Raw genomic sequence first — 22996 nt, forward strand, 5'->3', positions numbered from 1 at the left:
CATTTGTTTATTGTTTGTCTTCTCTCACAAGAATATAGGCTCCTTGAAAGCAGGGACATTATCACTTGGTCACCGGTACATCCCTAACTTTTAGAATAGTTCCTGCACATTATAATGGTCATTATACACCTGTTGAATGTTGACTAAAGATTCTAAACTCAGGGGAGATAAAACTAAACTTAACATCCTTTTTTCTTCATCTATGTCTCACCTTTTCCCTCTCTCCGTAGTCCCTTCACCAACAGATGTTCTTCCCACATTCCTGTTCTCTTGACATCTAGGCTAGAAACCTGAATTATTTTTCATTTTCATTCAATCATAATATTTCTCTTTTTCATATTATCATCTTACTACTTGCTTAACATTGTTCAATAATGTCCTAATGGCCTTCCGGTCTCTAGCTTCTTTTCTTTTTTCCTACTTGCCTACCATCACCAGAATATTTACCCTCAAGAACATTTCTGATACTGTCATAGTGGTACTGATAAATCTTTAGTTCTTTCAGAAAAAAATGTAAATACCTCAATCTAACTTTTTTAAAAAAAATCCTCACCTGAGGATTTCTTCCATTGATTTTTCAGTGAAAGGGAGGGTAAAGGGGAGAAGAGAGAGAGAGAGAAAAATCAATGTGAGAGAGAAACATCAGCGTGAGAGAGACCCATCAATTGGTTGCCTTCCTCACGTTCCCAAACCTGGGGTCAGGGATCAAACCTGTGACCCTTTGGTCCACAGACAGATGCTCTAACCACTGAGAAAACTGGCCAGGGCTCAGTCTGACTTTTAAGCCTTCATAGTGCCACACATTGGCCACAGTCAACCTTTCTAGCTTCATCTTCCTCTAACCACTTTGATCCCAGGTTACGTTTCAGTATCCTCCTTCCTATATAATAAAAGCCTAATATGCTAAGTGTCCAGTCGTCTGGTCATCCGTTCAACCAATCAAAGCGTAATATGCTAATGATATGCTAAGGCCACTCAACAGCTCATTATGACGTGCACTGACCACCAGGGGGCAGATAGTCCACTGGTCAGCCAGTCACTATGATGTGCACTGACCACCAGGGGGCAGATGCTCTGACCGGTAGGTTAGCTTGCTGCTGGGCTGATCGGGACTGAGCGAGATAGGCCGGACATGTCCTGGAGCCCTCCTGCGGTCCCTCCCTGTCTGGCCAACCTCCTGCGTCCTTCCCTGGCCCTGATCGTGCACTGGTGGGGTCCCTCGGCCTGGCCTGTGCCCTCTCACAACCCGGTACCCCTTGGGGGATTGCGGTTGGAGAGCTGGTTTTGGCCTGATCCCGCAGGCCAGGCCAAGGGACCCCACTGGTGCACAAATTTGTGCACTGGGCCTCTAATAGGGTATAATCACCATTACTCAAACCAGTTTTGCAGTTTCCTGCCTCTGCATTGTTTCAGCTCTCTTTGTCTGGCATGCCTTCCCCATCCCGTCTATTAATTTCTTATCTTGACTTCAAGACTAAATTTATGTTTCATTTCTTCTGAGAAACCTTGTATCCTTCCATCTTCTTCTATACTTTGTACCTCTGTAGCAGCACTTTATCCCTGAATCACTTTTCTGCAAAGTCATTGATACCTCAGATATTTATCAAGCACTTATATTTGCTCTGTATTATGGAGATATAATGTTGAATCTGATTTAGGTTTTAACTTTAAACAGTTTATAGTCCAGTGTGGTAGAAGAAACATGCACATAAATAATCAAAATAAAAAATAGAAAATGGTAAGTCACATGGGAGTGACAGATAATAGTAGGTGCCATCTATTGAGTACCAAGTATGTGTTAAGTACATCATCATCACATTTAATCCTCACACAGCAACCCAGTGAGGTGGGTGGTGTTTTCCCTATTTATAGCAGAAGAATGAAATGATTCTGTAAGATAGAGAAGTTAAGTAATTGACCCAAGTTAGCCATTAGTATGGCTGAGCCAAGACTTGAATTGAACCTAGGGCTGTGCACAGCCTTTGACCCTAACTATTGAGCAGTCTGGTCTTCCGTAGAATAATATACAGAGAATGGGTTTGGGGCAAATAGTTTTATCTTGGCCACCAGAGTAAATTCTGTTTGAAATACCAGTACCTAATTTCCTTTTCCCTTCCTTTTTAAGACACTGGAAGAAGAATTTGCCAGGAAACTGCAGGAACAGGAAGTGTTCTTTAAAATGACTGGGGAGTCTGAATGCCTTAACCCATCAACACAGAGCCGAATTTCCAAATTCTATCCTATCCCTAGCTTGCATTCCACTGGATCGTAACAATGGGAAGTATTCTGTGGTCTAGTTTGGCTTTTGAAATATGTCATTTTGTTCTCTTCATCTTCTGCCACAGTCTACATTAGAGAGTGCATGAAGACAATCACCTGCCTCACCTTCTAGGAGTTTTTTTGTTTGTTTTGTTTATTTAGCAAAGATGAAGGGAAAGGAACTAAGACAGATGCTGGGCCATGTTGGCATAGAAGCATTTTGCAGTAATTCCCTAAGGTGATTTTGTATATTAATCTTAAAGATTGTGTTCTTTAGATGCTGGTACCTAAAAAAACTCTTAGAAATATAATGTTTAAAGTTATTTTAAAAAACCTGTTATTTCACTGAGTATTAGTAAATATCTTTTTCTCAATGATGCCTGAATTCTGTAGTTGGAACTCTGCTGTAGAGAGTTGGAATAATTTTCTTTTGGTGAATCAGCTCTCATGAAAAACCTAGGAATTGCTCAAAATATAATACTGATTCATTAAATCAATTTTATCTTTAAAATATCAACAAACTCTTTTAAAAGAGAAAAAATATTTCAGTAATCTAATATAATTACCTGTTTAGGCCTGAGCTAGTATTCAAGGGTGCTAGTTTTATTAAGATAGTGCTTAAAACACTAAATTTCAGTTGAGTCCAAAATGGGATTTTCTTTTTTAATTCAACAGGGACAAAACATCCTTAGCATTAAGCATTATAATTTTTAAAATCTTGGTACTTTTACCATTTGATAAAAATTTTCATCCTAAACGTGGTGTACATGGTTGAAAACATGAAAAAAAAGAGAATTTTTAGATGTCCAAATTGGAAATGTATTCACCAAATTAAAAAAAAAAAAAGATTTAGCTTTCCCAGCTTATTTTTTAAAATAATACATGAGCTAGTTAAATGACTTTTCCCATCTCAACAAATTCTGTTCATTGAAAACTGTCAGAGGCCTTCTGGCTGAGTTATATTTATAAATGTATTTTCTAAAATTGATTTTAAAAGAGGCATTTATTCAGAATACTTTTTTTAAAAATTAAGTAAAATATTTAGGCAAATGTTGGAAATGACTTAGTTGTTTTGAAATAGTCATTTATATTTTGGTTTTATTTTGTTCCATGCTTAAATTATTTGAGTGGGAAAGCCTGAAACCTTTATCCATGTGGTTGCTGATATGTGTAATTATTAATGAAATGATCACTCCTAGTCCCTCTTGAGGCTTAAAATTTCAAGCATGTGTCAGGTCAAACAGTATTATGAACTGTACTGTGCTGTGTGAGACAGTAAGTGATGCTGCCTGCCATTTGCAACCTTTTCTCTTTTAAGAGTACCAGGTACCAAATTGTACAAGTTTCAGTTTTTGTTACATTACATTTGATGCTGATGAAAATTTAAATGTAACTGTGGGAACACTTATTAAGGAAATGTAAATATCTGTAGCACTTTCTTGCAGTTAATTTGAAAACTTTGAATGCTGAACCTTATTTTGTTAGTGGTTTAGATGATTTAAATGCATGTATGATTTTCATTTTGTAATTATTTTGACAAGCATAATTTACTTTGACAACTTTGTAGGTAGCCTTAACTTCTGGCCAAGTTTGTTTTTATATATATATAAAAAAAAATATATATATATATACACATATATATATTATGTATGGTTGTAAATTCATACACTTATCACATGAATGTGTTACTGTATACAAAACTCCTTTAATGCTTTATTCTCAAATGCTGGGTTGAAAAATGTTTTGAAAGCCTTTTAAAATATATATCTTTATAAAGTAATATTCAGGATGATGGAAATTGTTTATATTATGATAAAAATGACAGTATAAAGTTACTCAGTGTATTTAATGATTTATTTTAAGAGGGAAAGAGGAGGAATGCTCTCCTTTGAAATTTTCAGTGGACATTTTTTTAGTATCATTTAAATTATATTCTGTATGCTAAATAGTTTGTGGCACATAATTCATTTTGGTCTGAATATTTGATTCTTTTTATTCCTTTCAACTTGACATTCAGAGTATTGAGTAAAGGAAAGAGGTTCAGAGTAGAACGGTTGACACTCTGGTAAGTTTATTTGCAACTGTTGGTATCTCCCTTAAAACTGCCCTTTGGATTCAGTATTTATGCTTGAGTCTTCTTTCAAATATGACCATATTCATGTGTCTGCAGGACTACAGAGTGATACATATATAGAGGTGAAACATTCATTTTAATACTTAAAGTTACATAAATCTTTTCAAAAAGTGTTTTGTTACAGAATATGCTGTTTGTACCCATCCGTGCCCATTTCTTCTTAGGCCCTGTATTCAAATAAATAATAGTGATCTTTCTTTCTTGCATGTAGTGTAGCTGGGCAGTGGGGGAGGGGCACAGACTTCTTTGAAATCAAAGAGTACAGTCAAATCCATTCCTGATTTGGTTGTTGTTGCTGTGGCAGAATGTGCTGTGAAATGCATAAAAGAAATTGTTCATATATGTACCCTAATTGCTCACCCTCCCCTCTTCTCCCTGTGTGCTGTAGACACACCAGACCGTCACACTTCTGCAGGTCTAGCTTTTAGAGCTCGTTGCACCAGGTTGCCTTTCCTAGTCCTGTCAATCCATAGTTGAGTGAATTGCTGAATTAGCTGCTATATTATGTGGAGTCACAATTAAGCTTTTTCTTACCCTTTTCTATGGGGAAGCTATAGGGTGGGTCAGGAGGAAATTGAGTGCTTATACTTTGCTGAAAATATTAGAACTTTCCTCTAACAGGATACAGCAAATTGTAGTTAAATATAAACCAGAACCAGAGCTACCTCTAAGTAGTGTTTCCTCAAGCACAAAGCTCTCAGGCATATGAGACCCACTTTAATGGAGGGTCTCTGATTTCTCAAGCATCAGCGAATTTCAGAAGTAACTGTCTTTTGTACTCTTCTAAGTTCCCTTGTAACTACACACTTTTCCCATTCCACACTGTGCTTAAATGACAGTCTCTTCTGAGAAGCCAAATTCTGTCAAATGATTAGCTAGAGATAGTATTAAAGGAAACCTAGAACTGAGGTGAAAGGGAGAATTAGTTCTAGTGCTAATAGTCTTCTGATTAAATAAATCAATTCTTTTCTGGGAAATGTTCTTTTCTGGGAAATGGGATATTTTAAATGCTTAAGTTTAAGGCACAACAGTTAATGCCTCTGTTGTTGCTTTTCTGTGGCTGACATGGTTTTGATATAGCTTTACACTTTCTGCTACTAAGCTTCGGGTAGAATGTTATACCAGTTTTAAATGTTGGCTGCAGCTTTTTGTGATCCTTCTTTGATTTGCAGTGTAATAACTTCACAAACTAAATTTTCAAAATTTTGTTCCAGATTATGCCTCTTGTCTACTTGGGAGCAATGTGTCTTTTCAATCATGGGATTGACAAATGAAAAATAAAGTTGTTTCTTAATCTATGTTGAGAAAGCAGTCTTTTATTGAGAACCGTTGAAACAGGATTGTCATATGTGAGAACAGTATGCAGCTTCTTTTGGGCCTACGTTTTTTAACACTTGCAGTCCTCTAGGTCTTCTGGCCTTTCAGACTTATTAGAGGTGCTTACAATATTTCCATCAACATATGTATATATACATATTTTTTATTTCCCTTTTCCCCCTTGGGATGGATTCTTTTTCTCACCAAATATTTCACAAGCCATATGACCTCACTTTTGCTAAAAATAACCTCTTTTTGTCATTGATATGTTCATGCAAGATTCAGTAGACACTAGGCAGCATCATTTGGTAAGTGTTCAGCGTGGCTGGAGGGAGGCAAAGCATGTCATTTTCTAATCCAGGAGTATCGTACACTATTGAGCTCATTCTTAACTTTTGTGTGTGTTTTTAAATAGAAACAAAAAGGCTCAGAGTCGTTGCCATCCAGCTGAGGACATATCTGCCTGCTTTTTTCTGGGTCCTGTCCGGAGAAGGTAAGCACGTTTGGACTTTCACCTAATTCACATGGTCTTAGGATTCTGTGAAGACCTTGGATATCTTAGAAAGGTAAATCTATTAAGTAGGGGAAAAACTCATATGTCTGAGTAATCAAGATAAGAATCATTAAAGGGGATATAATACCCTTAAAACTGCTATTACAAAACTAAATGGACTCAGACTTTAGGTAAGACTTTTTAGGTAAAACTAAAATATTAAAAAGGTACAATGTAGTCATTTATTATACACAATAAGTTTTCATTAGGAAGTAAAAAGTTGGAAATTCTGAAGGCCTTATGAACTCATTTTTTTAGAATTCCTATATTGATTCACATCTAGTAACTATCAGGTTATGAAAAAGGAGGCAAACAAGACCATATAGAATGTTTGGTGCTTGACTAGTGGTTGCTGCTAGCAGTTGTTTGATATAGTGGAATTAAGTGTCATGTTTTCCCCCAGGATAATATGGGAGATACTCAGTAGAGGCCACATAAAAAATAAATGGTTCAGTCTTTTAGAAGAATAGAGGTGTAGAAGTAGATTTCATTTAACCCCACTTTAAATTATCCAGTAATTGAGCATCACAGTTTGCAACAAATTCAAAAGTGGGCCAATGGTAGCCTCTTCTGAATTTGCATGTCTGAGTTTATTGTGCATTTCTGTGGGGCATTTGATGTTTATTTTTCCTTAATAGGTGTTTTGATATTCCATATTACTTGCTCTGCCATTATAATTCCTTTGCCCCAGGATAAATCACTACATTAGCTGAAAGTAATCTTGTTGCTCATCTGTTGCATGTGTTTATTTCAAGTAATTTATGCATAGAGAAACTCTTCAAATGCTTTCTAATTGCCCAAATTGAGTTATTAATTCCAGATGAAGGTCTGCCTTTAATTATCTCAATGATTAAATACCAGAAACTGTGTCCCAGAATATTGCGTTTGTAACAGAGTCAAACCCAAACCCAAAATATTTTTTTTTCTTAACTTTGGTTAGATGGATCACATTACACTATTAAAAAAGGAAAAAAATCCTTTAATTGGAAATTTTACTTTTGAAATGACTTTTCATCTAATAGACCACATTAACATTTTTAGACATTGAAAAGTGCTTAAAACCAACTGCACCCAGTACCCAATGCCATTTGCTAAGTGCAGAACAGGTGACATCCTGCCCTAGCAGTAGATAGTCTATTTTCCCTCCCTCTTTCTCTTCTTGCCCCTTGCCCTTCTTTTTCTATTTGCTGCAGCCCAGTTCAGTACAACGAATCTATAAACTCTAGCACGGACCTATGGACATAGATTATAGCTACCATCAAACTTCCTAAGCAAGTGGGACTATATGTAGCGAGAAATAACTATTAGAAACCCCATAGCCACCTTCAGGAGAAGTGAATTTCTTAACTTTTTCAGTTGCAAGAGTGGCTCCTTAGCCAACTGTTTTCTGTGACTAGAGAATGCGGAGTGAACAGGGGAGGAAGGATCTGACAGCACAGCTTTATAGCATTAATTAGAATGCACCCCCATTAAGTGTGGCCCACAGGAAGGTGCCCCCTACCATCCCCATCTTCCATTTTCTGGGCTCATTTACAGGCAGAGCTCAAGGACTCCTGAGCCAACTTGTATGAAACTGGCTTCCTAGGTTAGGGCTCGAACTAGTGTTAATGAGGCCAAGGAGCTCACATCTAGATAGCAGAGAAGTGTGTCTGCTGCCACAGCACTGCAGCTACTCAAGTCTACCCAACGAAGCTGTTGCAGATGGTGTGTCTTTGAATTATTTATATATGTATATATTGTTTCAGACTAAAAAAAGTGTGTAGTTGACTGTTTGGCTGTGCTGTATCAGTAGGCATTGAGACTCCAGCTTTCATCCTTTGGAGAGATTTTGATCTAAGCACCATAAGCCATTGCAAGAACTGGTCTGGGGGCTGTTCCACCAAAGGTAGTTCATGGCTTGGTGGCGATGCTTCTCCTTCTCCGCCCAACATAGACTTGGTCACCTGAAAGTTAGAAGATGAAAGTTAGAAGATGAGTAGGAAGTTAAAAAATATCTTGTGGCCTGTGGGGGCTTTAACTTGGGCAATTATGGCAACTGTGACTACTTGCAAAACTGGCTTGAAAGATAAACTCTTTCGTAAGACTATCAATTTATTTAGATTGTTTACCCTCTTTCATTACCAGATTGGTTCTCCTTTTCCTCCCTGCATTGGCTCTCTCTTTTTCTCCCCTGCTGGCTGTTTGATTGTTGTGCAGATTACATTGTTGGTAGGGTCTGCCTTTAGTAATTCACATTTGCCTTAATTTTCCAGGCATGCTGTGGAACAAATCTCTGTGGCAGTGGAGGCTTACCTTTGTCTCCTTTTTCTCCCTTGGGCCCTCGAGGGCCAGGTGGCCCAGGCCGGCCAGGTGGCCCAGCAGGGCCCCTCTCACCTAGGAGGAAAGAGAGATGCTAAGTAAAGCAGTAGTGTGGGGCCTGGAGGAGCGGCAGAGCCCAGCATCGCGTTGGCAAGGGAGCTGCTTTACAGCATGAGGTTGTTACACAGGATCCTGGTGGCCATTTCCTGCCACCACTTACCTCTGGGTCCTGAGATGCCCACCTCTCCCTTTTGCCCAGGGGGTCCTGGAATGGCTCCATGAGCTGCAAGGAGAAAAACAGGCCTTAGACTAGCAGTCACCATGAAGTTGGGGAGATAAAGGAATTTGTTCACCCATAGGTAGTGGCAGAGTTTGAGCTTGTAAGAGGAAAACAAAGTTTAGAATTTGTCAGATTTTTAGCATCTCAGTGTTAATAATGGGGTTTTCCAGGAGACTGGTTTCTGTGGAGCAGGCTCCATGTGAGACTGTGCAGCAAGGTGTGTGTTGGGAAAACAATCGGGGAGGCCCTTACTTCGGAAGAAGTCCATGAGGTCCTCAGTCACATTGCTGTAGGCAGAGAAGACCTTGCTGATGCCCGGGGGGCCCTGGGGCCCAGGCCGGCCAGGTGGGCCTTGAACAGTGTGGGCCAGCCCTCGCAGCAGGCCCTGACCTGTAAAGCATGAAAGTGTGGGCACACTCTTCACCATGGGAGCACAGCATCTCTGACTGTCTAGCTCCCAACGCAATTAGAGGAGGTTAAGTGACAGGAGGGAAAGCGCTGCGGCTTCCTTGTCTTCTCTGTGCTGTGGCTTTTCATCAGAAGCCTTTTAGCCAACAACCTCCCCTCAGCCCCAGCAGAAACCATCATAGTCGTAAAGACTTCTGAGACCCACACAAGTTAGTGGGAAAGCGAAGCACAAAGACCCCAATATTCTCCCTTCCCTGCAGCAGAGGTTCTGGTCTTGTCTGGGGCCCCTTGAACTAAGCTGACTGAGAATTAGGTTGGGGCTTCCTGTCTTCAGTCCCTGTCCTTCTGACTCCAGAATTGCTGGCCTCACAACCTGGGTGCTCCAAAATGAGAGGGTGAGTTTCTGCAGCCTAGATGGGGAACGGCTCACATGCTCCCGCTCCCTCCACAGCACAGAGGCCTAAGTGCCCCAACTTACGCTGCAAGCTCTCGGACACCCGGACAGCCAGCTCGTTGTAATCCAGACCTCCAGCAAAGCCAGCCCCGAACAGTCCGCTGTCACTGCCATACACGCCCCCTTCCGAGCCAAAGGCTCCCCCTTCACCCAGAGAGCCTCCACTGGTTCCTCCTACGCCCATGGAAGAGCTGTAGGAGGTGCTCCTGCTGGCCGATGAGATGCCGCCCTGACTGTAGGAGCTCTCCATGGACCCCAAGCGGCCGTCTCCAGGTGGTCCCTGGGGCCCAGGAGGGCCTGGGGGACCCACGATGAAGCTGCGCACATCAGGACCTGTGGGGAGGAAGCTGCATGAGTGGGAGCTCAGGTCTGGGTGGAGAGAAAGAGCGGGAGTTAAGGGGGATCTCTCAGAGTCTCAACACTCCTGAGCAGGATATGAACTTCAAGGCACTGGGCTTTCTCTGACTAGTGTCTGTCATGTATTTGGCCTCCCAGGGTCCTTCGCCTTCTGCTCCGCTGACAGGGAGAAGCAAGGTCTGGGAAGGGGGCATAGAGGACAGCAGCATTAGGGGCACTTACTTGTCAGGTAGCTAATCAGTTCACTCCGGAAGCTGTCGCTGTTTTCAGTTGCGTAGGTTGCCAGTGCTCCTGAGACACCCGGAGGCCCTCGAGGGCCTGGGGGACCCGGAGGGCCTGGCGGGCCTGGGATGGAGGACAAACCAGCAGCTGAGCAGGAGGCAAGAGAAAAAAAAAGGTCAGGCGTTGCTCTGTGAGAATGCTGAATTCCCAGCTCAGGGGCCCCTCTTGGGAAGGAGAGGGCGAGGAGAGAACAACTCACACCCAGGGCACCACCAGGGAATGACCTCCCTTGACTGGCCCTCCCTCTCCCAATCCTAAGTTGCATTCAACCCACCCCTCAGCCCTCCTGCCCCTGAGGGTTGAACTCTGCCTGGCTCCTGATCATGGATGACACACTGGCTCGTGAGCTGCCCTGAGGGCAGTGCTGCGCCTGGGAGCAATGTCCCTCCCCAATTTGCCCGCTGACAGACTGAGCACCTCAAAGCTCATACGTCCCTCTGTAGGCCCCCAGGGCCCAGCCCTGTACATGCTGCAGGAGGACTTGGTAACTGTAGGTGGATTTAACTCCACAGCTGCCCTTATAAAAACAATGTAGCCCTCTGCCCTCCTCACCCCTGCTCCCCACGCCTTACTGTGCAAGTAAGATGAGAGGTCCTCCATGCTGATGCTGGACCACGCGTTGCCTGGGATCCCTGGTGGCCCAGGGGGACCTGGTGGCCCAACAATGCCTCTGAATTCAGATCCTGAGATGCCAAAGAAAAGCAAGGAGTTGGTCATGGCCGGGGCCAGGCAGCTCTGCCTTCCATCCCAAACCACTTGGACAGATGTCCCCTGCTCAGCCTTACCTTGCAACAAGGAGAGGAGCTCCTCATAGGATGTTCCCGGCAAGCCAGGGGGCCCCGGGGGGCCAGGAAGTCCAATGCTAATTCCAGAACCTGAGGAACAAAATCCCAAGTTGTGATGGATTCACATCAGATAGGGAAGGCAGATAGAAACACCTGTGAGAGGAAGCCAGACAAGCAATGTAACCAGAAGTGGGGGCAAGACAGGGAAGAGGCAGTAGGAAGGGACAGGCAGAAAGAGGAACACAGAGATACAACCCAGGATAATGATGCCAAGGAGGGGCCCCAGTCCTGGGAAGAGCATAGGTTACAAAGGGCTCATATCCATCCTACCAGTGTGTGTAGAGAGAGATGTGTGTATGGAGGTGTATGTGTATGTATGCAGGAGTGTGTGTGATTATATGTATAGATGTGTGTCTGTAAATGTACATGTGAGGTGTGTTTGTATAGAGAATGTGTATCGAGAAGTGTGTGTGTGTGGAGAAGTGTGTATATAGAGAACTGTGTGTCTATACCAGGGGTGGGCAAACTTTTTGACTCCAGGGCCACAATGGGTTCTTAAACTGGACCGGAGGGCCGGAACAAAAGCATGGATGGAGTGTTTGTGTGAACTAATATAAACTCAAAGTAAACATCATTACATAAAAGGGTACGGTCTTTTCTTTTTTTAGTTTTATTCATTTCAAACGGGCCGGATCTGGCCCGCGGGCCGTAGTTTGCCCACGGCTGGTCTATAGAGAAGTGTGCCCGCGGGCCGTAGTTTGCCCACGGCTGGTCTATAGAGAAGTGTGGGAGTCGTGTGCAAATTCCACGCAGGACAGTGCCCAACACTCATTTTGGCTTCCCTCATCAGGCTCTTTGACCTGTTCTGCGGCCTCGGGTTTGAATAGCTCTGAATGCCACTCACTCCCTCTGGGTCTGTGCAGGAGAGGGTCATGGGACATTTCAAGGAAGGTCAGCCTGAACTAACCACCGTGGCCTGCAAAGGACAGATACTTACTCGATATGTAGCTGAGAATGCGGCTGCTCAGCTCTGCATAGTCCAAAGACTGGAGAGACCAATCTCCACTGGCTCCCTGGTGGCCCTGGAAGGCCCCGAGGGCCCATCAGGTACTGACGTAGATACTGACGCACGTCATCCCCTGAAAGAAAAGGATGTGGTAGCATCACCTGGGCCACCGGACAGTCTGGTCTCCCCGCACAGACTGGCTGCCAAGTGACATGTGAGCTTTGGTTCTCAGGCCCGGGGGCGGGGGGGAGAAGGGGTGATGGAGGGGGGATCTGCAAGCTTCCAGGTATCTGAGGGGCAGCTGTCCGTTGCCTGGCTCTGGAAGCAAGGAGATTTGCTGCCTCCTTTCCGTCAGTGGTTGGGAGCAGTGAGAGAGTGGCTCCTTGTCCTGAAAGACCACCTCCCCTATCCCTATGCAGCCCTCACAAGGCTCAGAGGGACAAGATGTGCCTGACAAGGGAGGTCAGGAGAAGGCAAAGGGGCTCCCACATCTAGCCCCTGCAAGAGACTCACGCTGCAGTGCAGCCAGGATGTCTTCAGAAGTGATGGAGGCAGCCGACAATGAGCTGATGCTGTACCCGGAAGCTGTCGGGAAGGGAAGCTGGGGTTACCTGCGTATCTGTACTGGAGCAGTACCCGCATTACTCCAGAATCAGACTGGTCAACGGGCTGTTTCCACTTGGGGGAGATGAACCAAGTGGGGGGCATTAGGAGGTTGTTTTTAAATAATGGAAAGGTTCCACCTTCCGGTTATTCTTTTGATTTTGTTGGGTAAATGCAGTTTGTTATCTAGGTACTTTAGCCTAAGGCCTACCAGATCCCGCCAGCCCGTAGGATCCCATTTCACATATTTAGGACACAGCCCTCAGCCGCAAGAAGGCTCACAGAACATGGCCATGCAGCATTTCTTCATCTGACAAAGTCTTTTTGAAGCCAGCTCCTGGGGGGCCTGATTACCCTGGGTTCAGATTTGAATGTCATGTTCAGAAGAAAGGCAAAGCCAACAGCAAATTAAGAGACAAGGTTCCGGGAACAGTGAGCCCTCGGGGAAGGGTCATTTCAGGGGTGGGAGAGGCTTACTCTGTAAGTAGCTCACGACGAGGCTCGCCAGCTCTGAGTAGTTGAACGTCTCACCAGTGATGGTGGTGACAGGCCCGGGGGGACCAGGTGGGCCGGGGGGACCCTGAACTCCAGACAGGTAAGACCTAACACTGTCACCTGCCAACAAACAAAGCAAAGTCAAGCCTGTGCCCAGGTGGGCATGTGCTTCCCATGGAGGTGACCTGAAGCACCGGATGAAATGCCTACCACACCCCACACTCGGGCCCAAGGCAGAGCAAGCAGGGAGCCTAGATGTCTCCTTACAGATAAAGAAACTTGAGGCAGTGGCCTCGGCTGGTCAGGGGGTGCTCAGGGGCTGTGGACCAACAAGACTTCAGCTGCCCATTTTTTAGCAAAGCTCTGTTGCCCACATTTGTGGAAATCACATCCATGGGGAGTACAGGGATGTGGTCGGGAATAAACGCATGTGAAAGTGAGTGTGTAGCTGTGTATGCATGTGGACAAGCGTGTTGGTATGCGAGTGTCTACTGGGGTGAGGCTGAGGTCGTGTGTGTGGGCAGCTAGCAGGCAGGAGCTCATGGCCCTGCTGTCTCGGATGCAGGGGTGGAAGACCTGGGCCTGGCCATACAGACTGCTGACCTCCAACACAGTTGTGCATGCAGTTGCCCACGCGTGCGCGCGCGCGCACACACACACACACACACACACACACACACACACACACTGCCCAACTGGCCCGGCACTCACTCTGCATGTACTCAGAGATGTACTGCTGAATCTCTAGGCCAGAGCTGCTGATGGAGCCCGGAGGCCCAGGCGGTCCAGGGGGGCCTGGGGGGCCCTGCGTGAACATGGTGCCAGATGATGATCCCCCTGGAAGAAAGAAAGCCTGAGCTGATTTCTCCACCTTAGGGGCAGACAAAGGGGCCCAGGCACTGCTCCCACCATCTGAGGGAGGGTCTTTCTCAGTAGAAGAAAGGACAGTGGCAAAGAGAAGGCTCCCCAAAAGGAGAGGATAGGAGTGCCTGCAGCAGCCACTGTCTGCAAGGGGCACAGAGATGGGAGCTCTCCAGGCCAAACCCTCACTCCTCTCTGGGCAGCTTGCTCACCACCCCACAGTCTCCCTCATCTCTGAACACCCCCAGCTCCCAGGGCCTGTTCTATCTCCATCTCGTATCATTGGCATTGTTAGTCACCTTCACACACAGGGGTTCTTCCCTTCTGCCCCACTAACATGTAACCTTAAGGCAGCTCAGAGATCCTAGCATGTGGAGAAAGTGCCTAATCAACACTGAGTCATAGCTGAATAAATGAATGAATCCATGTCCTCATTGGCAATGATCAGCCTTGAAGAAGGGGAAAGGAACTTTGGTCACCTTTCATTCTTACCTTGAGAGGAACCACCAGGAATTCCAGGATCACCTGGAATCCAAAATGAGAAGCCCTTTTTACATCACCTCCTCCAGGAAGCCTTCCTTGGTTAAGCCCAACCACACCTATCAGCATGTGGCTCAACAGTTGTCTCATATCTCTGTTTCCTCAATGATACCACAAGCTCCCTTTGGGCAGAGACTGTGTGTGTCCCCACATCCCCATCCCTTCCTCCCTTCAGCCTCTCCTTTCTTCCCCTCAAGGCTTTAGCACCAATACATATATGCTGGTCACTCTTTGGGCTCTGGGAGTCAGCCTTACTCCTACTCCTCACTGCCTTCTTGGCTGCTCCCTTACTGACCTTTGTCACCTTTGGGTCCTGGTGGGCCTGGTGGTCCCTGCAGGTTGAATCCCAGAGAACTGGAACCTGGAAGCCAACACCATACACAGTGCCGTCAGCCAGGGCTGGGAGTGGCTTTAGCCAGAGCCTGCATTGTGGGTGGGGGTGGGGGTGGCGGTGGGGGGGGGGGCGGTGAGGGCTGAGCACTTACCTGAGGTTGAGAACCCTGGGATGCCTTGCTCGCCGGAGGAAGACAGAATAGACAGTCAGTACCTGGAGTAGTACACACATGCACACACACACACGCACCCAAACCCATACCCACGAGCACAGTACCTAGAGTAGTGCACCCCCCCCCCCCCACGAGCACATAAGTTCTCAGTCACTCATGCAGACACACACTGATCTCTGGCCAAAGGCTCTTGGACCACCAGCTTTTGCCACCCCCACCCCAGGTTTTGTTTGATGCCAGCTCTGCTCTACCTTGGTGTCCTCAGGAGCCTGGGGGGCCCGAGGGAAGGAGGCTCAGAGTTGTGAGATACATAGAGCCAGACATTGTGAATTCAAGGGGCCCATGGGGAGGGGATGGGGCTCCAGGGCTGGGACAGACATGGCTTGGAGCTCCTCCTGCCTCTCCTCCCACCTGGCCAATGCAGAGGCAGGAATCCTGTGTACAGCTTCTGACATCACGCCTCCCCCACCCCATGCTCCAGGGATATGGCAAGAAAATGAAGAAATGCCCCAGCTCATCAAGCCTCATCCAAACTCTCCTGGCCACCAGCTGGGCATGCTGGGCACATGCAGGCTCCTGTACTCCCTACGACACGGCTCCCACCTTGGTCTCCTTTGGGGCCTGGGGGACCTGGAATGGAAGGTCTTGCAGGAGAGAGTGAGGAAAAGGCAACGCTGAACTTACAGAGCCGATCCTGCACCTGGGAGCAGGGCCTGCTTCCTCACTAAGTGCCTATATTCCCCGGGGCCCCATGATTCCCCACCTTCCAAAGATCCCTGAGATGCTCACCTGGAGGCCCAGGTGGTCCAGGTGGGCCTGGGGGACCTCGTAAATCAAGACCCTCTGTAGGGAGAAGAAAACGGAAATGAGCAAAAGCTGACACAGGGGTGCTTCCCACCAGCTTCTCCCCTCACCAGGATCATCAGTGCCAGACCCTGGGCTCCATGCATACCCACACACCAGACCCCCTCTGCCGTGGTGCCCTTGCTCAGAGGCAGGGCAGGGCTACAGTCAAACTCCCTGATAGCTCATATGGGTGCAGCAAGTGCTAGGCAGGAACATGGCTTCAGTGTCGGAGAGCCTGAGTTCAAATCTCTGCTCCGAACTTCTAGTTGGTGACTTGGGGCATGTTCTCAACATTTTCCAGCAACAGCTTCCTCCTCTGTAAACCAGAGGCACATGGCCTATAGCACGGGGCCCCGTGAGGACATGCCACGGCACAGGGGACCTGGGAGGACTCGGTGGATGTCATGGCACAATGTCTGGTACACGTGACTGCTGGACCAGGGTCGGCTGTGTAGACGCTCAGGTGCAGCAGCATCTCCACCTGGGCTCCTTAACGGACTTCGGGACCAGGAGGACCAGGAGTCCACCCTCCCAGGCCAGGCCTGAGGCTGAGAACCCTGGTCACTGGTCCCCGTGAGAGGGGCTGCAGTACTGCTGCCAGCGACACTGGCCAGTGTCTGGCTCACTCGGAGGCCCTGTGTGACCCTGAAATCTGAGACCCTTTCTGACAGCTGCCCCATCCCGTGAATCACCCCCAACGCTGACAAAGCCCCTGCTGCCGGCACTGCATTCCAGAGGACTGTCATCCTCACCGAATCTGGGGCCCCGACAACTCACTGGTGCAGCTGCCACAGGCCCATGTCCTGACCTCGCTGCCACTGCCCCCCGCCCCCCGCACCTGCCCAGGGCACTCACGGGCAGAGAGGACTTCAGAGATGGAGCTGCTGCTGCTAATGAACGATTCACCAGCAAGTCCTTGCTCCCCTCGAGGGCCTGTGGGAGAGACAGAGTCAGGGTGGATGCCGCCAGCAGAAATCCCTCCGGTGACTGCTGCAGCCAGGTGCCTGGGGCACGGCAGGCCAGAGCGTTGACTGCAAACAGGAGGAAGTGGACTGGCTTTCCCCGAGCCCTACTGTGTGTGTTTTGGTATTTGGAGAAGTCTCTGGACACCATAATCAGGGTCTGGTCACAAGAGGCCTGAGGCCAGTGAAAACAGCTGAGCTTGACCAGTGGCCACAGAGCCTCACTGCCCTGTCCGGCGGACCCCTGCCTTGCAGCGGAGGCTTTGCAAGCCCTTGGTGAAGAACCATGTCACCCCCTCACCCCCTTTCTCCAATTGCATGTCTTGCTTTATTTACAGTCCGGGGTTCACGTCCAGCCTGGGAAGGAAGCCCTCCCGACTGAGACCACCAGGTGTGTGCTCCCTCAGGCGTGGCATACCTTGCTGTCCTGGGAGACCAGCTGGGCCAGCAGGGCCTGGAAATGAGGAAGAAAAGGGGAAGAAAGGGCTTTGTCACACCTCCAGGGTCCCAGTTCTAGAAAGAGCTGAAGACAAGGTGGGTCCTGGGTACACACCTAGCTTCCTCACAAGGCATGGGACAGTAACCCAAAGAGGTCAGCTCGCACTGGGCCCCTGGGATGGGCAGGACCACCCTCTCAGACACTGTTCTTCAACAACGAGGGACTTCCATGCGCCCCAGGGCCCCCTCCCTCACTGGAGCTTATCAGGAGGGAAGGCTGGTCCATACCTGCATTGGTCATGTTAAATCATGTATTTCATTTACATGTGAACATTTTTAGATAATGAAAAAATAGAGTTGACCCTTGAACAGCATGGGGATTAGGGGTGCTGACTCTCTGCGCAGTTGAAAATTCGCATATAACTTTTGATTTTACAAAAACTGTGACTACTAATAGCACACTGTTGACTGGAAGCCTTACCAATAAGTCAATTAACATATTTTATATGTTATATATATTATATACTATATTCTTACAATAAAGTAAGCCAGAGACAAGAAAATGTTATTAAGAAAGTCATAAAGTTTGTTTGCAAGTTTTTTTTTCAAGTTGTCACAAATTTCCAAAAAAAAGTTTGCGTATAAGCGAACCTGCACAGTTCAAACCCATCTATATAGCAGAATAACAGGCTTTTTGGAAAAAATAGAAAATATCACCTATACATTTTTTTTTGCATCTTGTAAAAATATTGTTGCAACCACAGAGCACACTTTATCGAGCATTCTGCTGTTTTCAATAATACTATTAACCCCTAGCTACTTTCTTCTAAGTCCTCATACTTTTGTAGCAATTTCATTATGGTTGAACAATTTGGGGAAATTTTCTCCAAATAGATTCCTAGCATTTTAGGAATGCATAGTGTTGATGCATAGTATCGAATTGTTGCCCTTGATGCATAGTATCAAATTGTTTTCTAAGAGGAAACTTCTTAGCTGCGCGACCTTGGGAACGCGGTTGACACGTGCTGTCGGGTCTGGGGAAGCCAGGCCTGTGCAGTGTGTGCGATACTTGCGGGTGTGTGACGAGGCCTCGCTAGGCTGCCTGAGGGGCTTTCTCAGCTCCTCCTCACACTCCTCCCTCGGTTCCTTTCCTGGATTTCAGGTACTGAACCCGGGTACTGTCAAACGCTACCTAGGCCTGCTGCTGATTGGGAGCAAAGCAAGAAAACAGACTGACCTGGAGCACCTGGTGGTCCTGGGGGTCCCATGGCTCCAGGAGGGCCTGGTGGGCCTGGGACAGTGAGAGTCGATGACCCCTCTGAAAACAGAAGACACAGGCAACACTGAGCCCACTGTCCTGGCTCCGAGGTGCTGGACCCAGGCCAGGCTGTGAGTGGGGCTGGGCCCTCCTCTCTTGTTCTCATTACGTCAAAGCTCCGCCCATGGCCTCACTGCTGACCCGAAGAGCCCAGCCCTGCATCCTGCCCAAGCACTGTGTCCTCAGACTGGTGCTTCTCGGAGGGCATTAGGGCAGAGCCCGGGCAGATGCTGGCACATGGGAATGCGCAGTCCAGGGCCTGCCTACCTGCCGTCACGATACTGCCCGGAGCTCCCGGTTCACCTGGGAGGGGAAGAAGAGGAGAGCGTTGTTTCCAGGATCAATTAGTGACCCAGTCACTCATTTGCAAGGCCTCTGGTTGCATCTGAGACCCACTCCTGGGCCTCTCACCTGCAGGCTAAGGGCATTTTAACGAACTAAGGGGAGTGTGCAGGATGCATTAAGCGCCAGTCTCTGCACGGACACCCTGGAGGCCGGAGCATTGATCCTTTTGGAAGGAGCTGGGACTCCCTGAAGGGGCAGAGTTTGTCGTTCAGTGACGCCGAAATGAGGCTGACTTGAGAGTCATTCCCACTCCCACTCTCTCGTCTCCCACAGTGGTGTCGCAGGATCTCACTGGGAACGGGCTTGGGCAGGAAAAGTACTGAGAGGTGGAAGGACAGAGGCTTCAGGATTCAGGGCCTCACTGAGCAGAGCAGATCCCTGGCTCCCAGCCTCACAGCCACTAGATGCCACTGTTGATCCGGGCTCAGCCCAGACAGGGCTTCACTCCTGCCAGCACCTCCCCTCCCACAAACATGACCAGTGAAAAGAAAGAAAATCTAGTTTGGAAAGTCACTTACCTCTAGCGCCTGGTCGGCCAGCGGTTCCAGGAAGTCCTGATGTGATTGAAAACAAGTCAGTCAGGATAATGAAGGCCCAGCAATTTCCGACACCCTCTGGTTGGCCAGCGCCCTGTCACTCAGCATGGCCACAATCGCTGACCGCTACCTGCAGACCTCCCTGGCTTTGCCTTGTGCTCCTGCCTCGCATCTCCTGAACTCCACGAGGGAGCAGGGAGCATCTGCAGGGCGTCCCTGTGTGCTCAGCTTTCGGGGGACCTGCTGCTTGATTTCTTTTTACATCTTTGCTCAATTCCCTTTAGGTTGGGGCTGGGTGTGGTGCCAGCGCACATGGGCCCGACTATAGGATGGACTTGGACGCCGAGGCTGTCTCAGAGAAACTGGGCCCCGCTGCACGGTGAGCTCCCACTTCTCCACGCCAGGGGATGTGGGCTGCCGCAGGGCCAGCCAACTCCTGGGCCTGAGCCGGAGGGGAGCAGGGCACAGGCAGGCAGAACGGGCACAGCGCTAACTCCATTTCTACCAGGATGCCGTTCTAGATTGCTCGGTGCGTGTTTTTCCTTCCTAAGGTGCTTCTCAAGATGCACACCAAAGGGATCTGCGCCCATTTCCGCTGGGAGGGTGAGGGCAGGAGAGGAGACTCAAGGGCACTGAGGAGAGGCATTGCTGGATGCTGGAAGGCTGGGATGGGAGTGACCCAGTGACTCACCCTGAGGTCCCTGGGGTCCTGTGAGACCTACGGGAAAGAAACACATGAGGGAGAGTTGAAGGGCTGAGGAGCCACACCCTCGAATGCAGGAGCCCATGGGGTTGGTGGGGCAGGAGGACAAGCCCTGGGTTTGGGGCAGCCTGACTCTGGGGTCCTCCCAGCACTGGACTCGGCAGTGAAGTGGCCCACTGCTCCCTCAGGCAGCGGTTCTCAGTCTGTTTGGGGTCAGAGACCTCTGGCATCTGAGAGCCACGAACCCAGAAAACACACACTCATTGGCCCCCTCATGCTGCCCCCCGGCTCTCTCCTTGGTGTTCCCAACAGAGGAGCCAGGAGGCCTCCTGCTTGTCCCACCACTGATGCATGTCTGGCCCCTCACAGCTTTCTCAGTGTGTTTTGATTTGTTTCTCCTGCAGCCCTGAGCATCTTGCTTCTGCTGGGCCTTCGTGGAGACGGCCTCTCTCCTCAGACTGGTGGGTCCAGGTATGGCCCGAGGGGAGGTGGGCCAGAGGGAAGGCTCCGAGGAGCAAGGTGCTGAGGTGGTGGGAAACTCTGCCCCTTGTTTTCAGCCGGTCCACCTTTCTCTTCCCAGTTGCCAGACTTGGTGACTCAGAGGGTCAGGACACACAGCCCCCGCACAAAGCCAAGCCCGCAGTTGTGCCAGTTACCTGCTGAGCTGCTGGAGGAAAATTGGACGAGATGGGCACGCGAGCGCACACGCACACACACGCACACACACACACACACACACACACACACTCTCAGCAGGGTGTGGCTCCCTCTTCCCGCGGTTACCTGGCTTTCCTGGGTCTCCAGAAGGTCCTGGTGGGCCTCGCAACCCAGGCATCCCTGTGAGACCTTGTTCACCTGGAGAGAGTATGACCAACGTACAAATGTTTTCCTCTGGGAGCGCTGAACTGGCCAGCAGACCTGAGCTGATGCTTTCTTAGGGTTTTACTGAGTGACTTGCAGGCAGGTGGGGAGGAGAAAGCAATAAACCCGGCTTTGTATGTTTCTACGTGGCGCGTGCCTCGTAGCTATGATTAGAAGGCGCGGGCAGGGCAGGGAGTGGGGGCAGGGGAGGTGGTGACAGTGAGGAGAGCCGATCAGTGACCTACCTCTTGGGCCTTGGTGTCCATCGGGGCCAGCAGGTCCTAGGAAAGCAGAACCACAGCTCATCAGGGACTCTGGGAGCTGCTTCTGGGACCCCCTCCCTATGCTGCCCATCAAGCTCGCGCCAAGCTGGCCCCTTCCATGGCCGCCAAAGGTGGAACAGCCCAGCCTCTGTCACGGCTTTCTCCCTGCCCTCTTCCCCACACCAGTAACTTCTCTCTTCCCGTTAAAACTGTTCGGTGACTCCCATTGCATCGCCAGTGCCCTGGGCAGGACTCGGCCCACACCAGATGCTCAGTAAAGCAGATGCCGGCCTTGTTTCTCCAGGTCCTGGAAGTCGAGCTCCTCCGAGCTCTTGTCTCCTCCGCTCCAGTGAGGCCAACCTCCCTGAGGTCCTTCTGGGACCACGTCTTGCTTTTCCCATCTCTGTCTTTCCTGACTATGTTATTGTTCCTGCATGGAATTTTCCAAGTTGACCATGATCAAAATCTTCTTGTACTTTTTAGGACAATCTGAAATGCTGCCTCCTCCACCTTTCTGGGTGCAAGCTTTCCCCCTCACACTCTGTACCTCTCACGGCACTTGTCACCTCCTACAGGCTTTCTCTCCCCTCGAGGGAGGGGAAGCATCTTATTTGCCCAGCAAAGGGTCCTGCATAGAATTGCACTTCCTAACAATTTCATTATATATATTTCAGAGGGGAAGTGAGAGATAGAAACATCAATGATGAGAGAGAATCATTGATCTGCTGCCTCCTGCATGCCCCCTACTAGGGATCAAGCCCACAACCCGGGCATGTGCCCTGACTGGGAATTGAACTGTGACCTCCTGGTTCATAGGTCAATGCTCAACCACAACACTTTCTTAAATGATTGAGAAGGTAAATCACATCCCCCACTGATGGGGTTTAATCCCTCCTGGGACTTGGTGCTAAACACCTGGCCCTTGGTCAGCTCCATGCCCCTGGATCTGGTTGTGAGACCAGTCCTGGGATGTCAAGGCTATGTCTGGAATACAGAGGGTTCCAGAGGACCCTGGCATTGCGTATCCTCTCCAGGGGCCTGAGTGGCTTGGGGACAGGGTGGGGGCCATGTCTTGCCCAGACCCCCTTGCCAGAGCAGTGAGAAACCCACGGAGACTGCTGCTCTCTGAGCCCCAGGAGGGATATGCAGGCCCAGAAACGGTCGGTAAGCAGATCCTCTACCAGGGGGTGGGTGGGTCAGAGAACAGGAGAGGTGGCTCTAGAAGGATCTCAACTCCAGAGCCATGATGATGACCGGAAGGGGACAGACTTGCTGCATTCACTCCTCTGGACACTCACCTATTGCTCCTTTAGCTCCAGGCTCCCCAGCAGCACCAGGCAGACCTCTGGAGCCTGGCTCGCCTGCAAAGGAAAGGGCCTAGCTGGTTAGAGGCTTTCAAGCTTTGCATCCTTGACCAGGGTAGAATGCTGTTCCCTCCCTGCCCACCTCTAAGCCTGCCACTTCCCCAACCAGATGAGCTTCGGGTACCAGAGAGGTTGGGGACACAGTGTCCACTTAGATTCTATGGCCAGGGCCACCCAGGCAGCAGGCATGAGCCTGGTCTGCAGCTGAGTGTGTCTGAATCT

General features: G+C 48.7%; 2 protein-coding genes across 4 annotated transcripts in view; one reads left to right on the forward strand and one right to left on the reverse strand.

Annotated features, from left to right (window-relative positions):
* The window catches only part of SLK (STE20 like kinase), a 49906-nt gene extending 44215 nt beyond the window's left edge, over nt 1-5691 (forward strand). For 2 of the 3 annotated variants that reach the window (XM_006095930.2, XM_006095931.2), the window contains one exon: nt 2126-5691. In XM_006095930.2, the coding sequence (XP_006095992.1) occupies nt 2126-2272 (147 nt within the window). In that variant the 3' untranslated portion in view covers nt 2273-5691. The remainder of the gene's footprint in view (nt 1-2125) is intronic. The other variant, XR_001349629.1, reaches the window with a different exon arrangement.
* A 731-nt stretch (nt 5692-6422) lies between these two features.
* The window catches only part of COL17A1 (collagen type XVII alpha 1 chain), a 49230-nt gene continuing 32656 nt past the window's right edge, over nt 6423-22996 (reverse strand). The window contains 26 exon segments of the mRNA XM_014461915.2: nt 6423-8206; nt 8556-8636; nt 8782-8844; nt 9094-9231; nt 9728-10036; nt 10283-10429; nt 10915-11025; nt 11128-11217; nt 12125-12200; nt 12202-12266; nt 12647-12718; nt 13214-13351; nt 13943-14068; nt 14585-14617; nt 14928-14993; nt 15118-15141; nt 15928-15981; nt 16840-16917; nt 17365-17400; nt 18622-18702; nt 18970-19005; nt 19566-19601; nt 20275-20301; nt 21070-21141; nt 21393-21428; nt 22709-22771. Coding sequence (XP_014317401.1) covers nt 8154-8206; nt 8556-8636; nt 8782-8844; nt 9094-9231; nt 9728-10036; nt 10283-10429; nt 10915-11025; nt 11128-11217; nt 12125-12200; nt 12202-12266; nt 12647-12718; nt 13214-13351; nt 13943-14068; nt 14585-14617; nt 14928-14993; nt 15118-15141; nt 15928-15981; nt 16840-16917; nt 17365-17400; nt 18622-18702; nt 18970-19005; nt 19566-19601; nt 20275-20301; nt 21070-21141; nt 21393-21428; nt 22709-22771 — 2111 coding nt within the window. The 3' untranslated portion in view covers nt 6423-8153.

The sequence above is a fragment of the Myotis lucifugus genome, unplaced genomic scaffold, assembly GCF_000147115.1.
Source record: "Myotis lucifugus unplaced genomic scaffold, Myoluc2.0 scaffold_162, whole genome shotgun sequence".
NCBI classification, from domain to species: Eukaryota; Metazoa; Chordata; class Mammalia; order Chiroptera; family Vespertilionidae; genus Myotis; species Myotis lucifugus.